Genomic DNA, 4,879 nt, shown 5'->3' with positions numbered 1-4,879 from the left:
CTAAGATTATAGATAAGTTTGATGAGCGTGCCACCCAATGCATTTTCTTGGGTTATCCTTTTGGACAGAAGGGCTGGACAGTCTATGATCTTGATAGTCATCAAAAATTTATTGCTCATGATGTTTCTTTTTGTTAAGGTATCTTTCCTTTTGCCCCGTCTTCGATTACCAGTCCTTTTTGTCAATCTCAGTAGTAAAGGGGAGGAACATCAGACTCTGCTGCTGCTGGTTCTTCAGTACCACAATATTTTTCTGACGCAATAATAACTAATGAGACTCCTCACGTGGAACCAAGAGAGAGGATGAGTATCGAGAGTGGAAAGCACGCAACATACACCTGAGATGAATGCACCACGTAGTGATGTTGATTTGAAGATAAATATAATGACACATGGTGAGACTGAGGCAATGACATCATATGGGGTTGTTGATCATGAATTAGAAATAGCACCTCATGGAGAGCATGGAGTGACAAATGAAAATGAAGAGAAAGAAGATGAATTGCAAGAGCAAGTTAGATGCAAGGCCAAAACGAGTAAGAAAAATGCCAGAGAAGCTTAAGGATTACATGTGCCATGCTATATCAGTAGATGCTCCAACACCGAATTCCTCGTTTCAATTGACTTCTTTAGGTAATCCTCACACTTTATCATAATATATCTCTTACAGCAGATTTTCTAACTCACATCGAGCATATTTGGCAGCCATCACTCATAATGATGAGCCAAGTACTTACTCACAGGCTGTAAGAGATCCTCATTGGAAAAATGCAATGGCAAAGGATATTGCAGCTCTTGAATCGAATAATACATAGACTATTGAGACTTTGCCTCCCGGAAAGAAAGTGGTGGGGTGCAAGTGGGTGTACAAAATTAAATACAAGGCAGATGGGAACATTGAGCAATATAAAGCTCATTTGCTAGCAAAGGGCTACACTCAGATTGAAGGGGAGGATTTTACTGAAACATTTGCACCAGTGGCAAAAATGACAACTGTTCGATGTCTTCTTGCAATAGTGACAACCAAAAGATGGGGCATCCATCAAATGGATGTCAACAATGCTTTTTTACATGGTGATTTGAATGAAGAGGTGTATATGTAGCTACCGCTTGCTTTTCACACATCTCAACTGAACAAGGTGTGTCGTTTATGAAAGTCACTTTATGGCCTTAGACAAGCATCAAGAAATTAGTTTTCAAAGTTGTCCACTACATTAAAAAAAATATGGTTTTGAGCAATCACCTACAGAACACTCACTTTTCATTTATAATAAAAACCAAGTGTTTCTTGCGTTGCTTGTTTATGTAGATGACCTGGTGCTTATTGGGAATGACTTAAGACAATGTGAAGAATTCAAAAAATACCTTGATAGATGTTTTCACGTCAAGGATCTTGGAAAACTCAAATACTTTCTAGGAATTGAAGTTGGTCATTCACCTGATGGCTTATTTCTTTGTCAGCGCAAATATGCACTTGATATTCTAACTGAATGTGGGATGCTTGGATGTAAGGCAAGTCCATTCCCTATGGAGCAACAACATCGACTTAGTGTGGATTCTGGAGAAAAGTTATCTGATGTTTCAAAGTATAGAAGCTTGGTTGGAAGGCTCATATACTTGACTATCACTAGACCTGACTTGACTTATGCAGTGCATATCCTTAGTCAATTTATGCATGAGCCAAGACGAAGTCATTAGGAAGCACCTATGAAGGGAGTTTGATACTTGAAGGGAAGTCCAGGTAAAGGGATTTTTTTGCCGAGTAACAATGATTTAAGCTTGAATGTTTATTGTGATTTAGATTGGGCTAGTTGTCCTATGACTAGACGATCAGTTACGAGTTATTTTATGAACCTTGGGAATGCTCCTATCTCTTGGAAAACTAAAAAGCAACCTACAGTATCACGATCTTCAGCTGAAGCAGACTATTGAGCTATGGCCAATGCAACAAGTGAGCTGATTTGGTTACAAAGCTTACTCTCTTTTCTACATGTTCCCAAGCAGCTTGCTAAGCTCTCTTGCGATAGTCAGGCAGCATTACACATTTTCGCAAACCCAGTATTTCATGAGCAAACAAAGCACATAGAGGTTGACTGCCATTTTGTTAGAGATCACATTCAGTCAGGGAACTTAAAGACATCTCACATTTCCATAGGAGAACAATTGGCAGATGTGTTCACCAAGGCCTTAGGATATAAGCAGTTTGCATATCTCGTGGGCAAGTTGGGTGTGGTAGACATCCACTCACCAACTTGAAGGGGAGTGTCATGAATGCATTACGTTGATACTTGCCTTGTACAGCTATTGTATACATTCAGATTACTAGGAGTAATTTTAGGAGTAATTTATGTGAAGTTTTTAGGAGTGATTTGTGTAAATAGCTGTATACTTGATTTGTTTCCATTAAATACCTGAATGTATTGTATATATTATGTCTCATCTTTAATGAAATATTTCAAGTCCTTCACCAAAATTACAGACAATAACTTCCTTAATTTATGGGAAGTTATGGGAAGTATTGACCAAGTATATGACATATTTTTGTTTATAAAGCTAATAAGAAGTAGAATGAAGTGTTCCTTTTTCATTTTTTTTTTCTTTCTTCTTTCACGTAAATACACTCTTATTTTCTCACAAATGTTGAAGACTGATTCAAAATTACAGCAAAGTATATGATTTTATCTTTGTTGATCAATTAGCCAGCATCCCGTTTTCCTTTTTTCCCCTTTTTTTTTTTTTACCTGATTTTTCTCTGTTGGTGGCTTGATTTTGTACTGTTATTTTTAGCTTTTCTACTATCATATGTAAGCCTATAAATAAACACTTTAAGAATAAGTCATTTTCTACATATATTTTTCCTTGTTGATTTTTCTTGTGTGCTTGATCTGTTATTTTCTCCAACATCATGAGTGCTACGCACCGTTCAATGTGATAACCTTCTTCTTATGGCTCCCTCGGGAATCCTTAGCTGCTTCTACAAATAAATTACTCAGTTTCTTTGCCGTTTCTTCTATACTTCTTAACACTGTTGTATATGCTTTTGATGTTCCATGAAAGAAGTGGCGAACTAGGCCATCCTTGCTAACTCCTGGATATTGTTGCAACAGGGCTATAATTGATTTGCATTCTTAATTACCAAATATATATTTGATTTAACGGTGAGAGATTTTCATTTTCGAATAAAACTGCGAGGCAGGAAGATTAACGAGATGGGGACCTTTCAGGTGGGTTGGGCAGCTGTTGAGAACCATGGGCTGAGCCCAATGGGCAATCTTTAGCCCAATGATCATAGGCTTCACAAAGAGACAAACAAACTTATTTAAGAAAAACAATATTGATTAAAAGAATTCATTGATGTGCTTTCAACAAATTAAAAAATATATTCTAGAAAGGGAGCTAAAAGGATTAGAAGACGTGAATGTTCTACTTCCAGGGAAATTAGATTTTAGCATTTCAAATTCTTGAATAATAAATTTTCTTTAATTTAATTGAAGAAAAACAAAAAGACGAAAACATGATGTGTTTAATCTAGTGATGAGTTGCAAGGATCTAATTTAGTGATCTAAATAAATAAAGGATATTGAGAAGCTCAACCATCAACGTAATTGAAAGATAGCTATCAAGAAATCAAGGTATGAGAAGAGTCGAAAACTTCACCTATAAATAAAGGTAGATCATATATGACCCACGACACAATAGATATCAGAATTATCGATATCACACCAGATGAAAACCATGCTTGCATTCTGCTTTTTTCTTTCATTTGCGGCGAAGGCTGTTGGTTTTGTAATGCTAGTAGTTCAAGTCCCTCAATTATGGGCGTGCTAGATGGGTAGGCATATGGGCAGGTAACCTCACTCCTGGCAGAGATTTTCAACACATTTTCATAAATATTAATAGCAATAATATCTCTGTCAATACAGTGGAATTTATGTATATGATCTTTATCATATAATGAATTAAAAGGTGGAATGAAATGCTCCTTCTTGTTTTTATATGTTAATCTACATTTTTTAATTATTTTTTAGTATATTTCGGTAATTATTTATATTTTTCATGGAATGAGATTTATGCATTCTTGATAATCGTTAGTGGCCAAGTGGAATATGATTGATGATCCACCTTCTTAACAGTAAGAACAAATCAATATAGCCAAAATCCAAATTTATTGATTACTTTATTTTACTAAAATAAATCAAATTTTGCATTAAAAAGGAGTTTGAAAGATTAATTGTTTAGTAGTTTACAGAGTGTGAGAATATTTACATACCTATAGTTTAAGGCGAATTGAAATTGCCAAATTTAGCACTAGAACAAGTATAATTACTTTAAAGAAAATTGTTGCAGCATTCTATCATAGTACAAGTATAATTACTTTAAAGAAAATTTTTCTAGCATTCTACCATATATTCAATTTTTATAATTTTATATTTATTAATATTGTAGTGGTATTACACACTCGTTGATAAGAAAAATAAATTTATTATCACTTACAAATAAATTATATATTCAAATCAAATGTTTTCACAAATTGATGAGAAGTCCAAGATTCTTATTACTAATCTATACGTGTGCATGTATTTTTTATTTATTATCAAAAAAAGAAATGTGTACAAGTAAAAATAATGCCCAAGAGCTGGCCACATCTAATATGAAATATACGTATGTGTGGATTATATACAAATAAGAGAATAGTGACTCATTTCCCATTGTCTATGACAAAAAAAAAAGATACATTGCTCTTACGGTTCAAAAATTAATAATAATAAAAAATAATAATAATAATAAATTAAACCAATAAAAGAAGTGAAAATTACACCATCTTGAAGTTCTGCAAGTATCATCATATTCACGATAGTAGAGTTCGAAAGAACACGAGG

General features: G+C 34.3%; 1 protein-coding gene across 1 annotated transcript; it reads left to right on the top strand.

Annotated features, from left to right (window-relative positions):
* The first annotated feature begins 342 nt into the window (after positions 1–342).
* LOC131181376 (uncharacterized mitochondrial protein AtMg00810-like) lies at positions 343–1,931 on the top strand. The gene is made up of 3 exons (XM_058149423.1): positions 343–535; positions 1,309–1,689; positions 1,801–1,931. Exons 1-3 carry the CDS (start codon positions 343–345, stop codon positions 1,929–1,931), a joined length of 705 nt encoding a protein of 234 aa, XP_058005406.1.
* Positions 1,932–4,879: the final 2,948 nt, after the last annotated feature.

Source organism: Hevea brasiliensis, chromosome 7 (assembly GCF_030052815.1).
Source record: "Hevea brasiliensis isolate MT/VB/25A 57/8 chromosome 7, ASM3005281v1, whole genome shotgun sequence".
NCBI classification, from domain to species: domain Eukaryota; kingdom Viridiplantae; phylum Streptophyta; class Magnoliopsida; order Malpighiales; family Euphorbiaceae; genus Hevea; species Hevea brasiliensis.
This window is presented reverse-complemented; position numbering and strand designations above follow the sequence as displayed.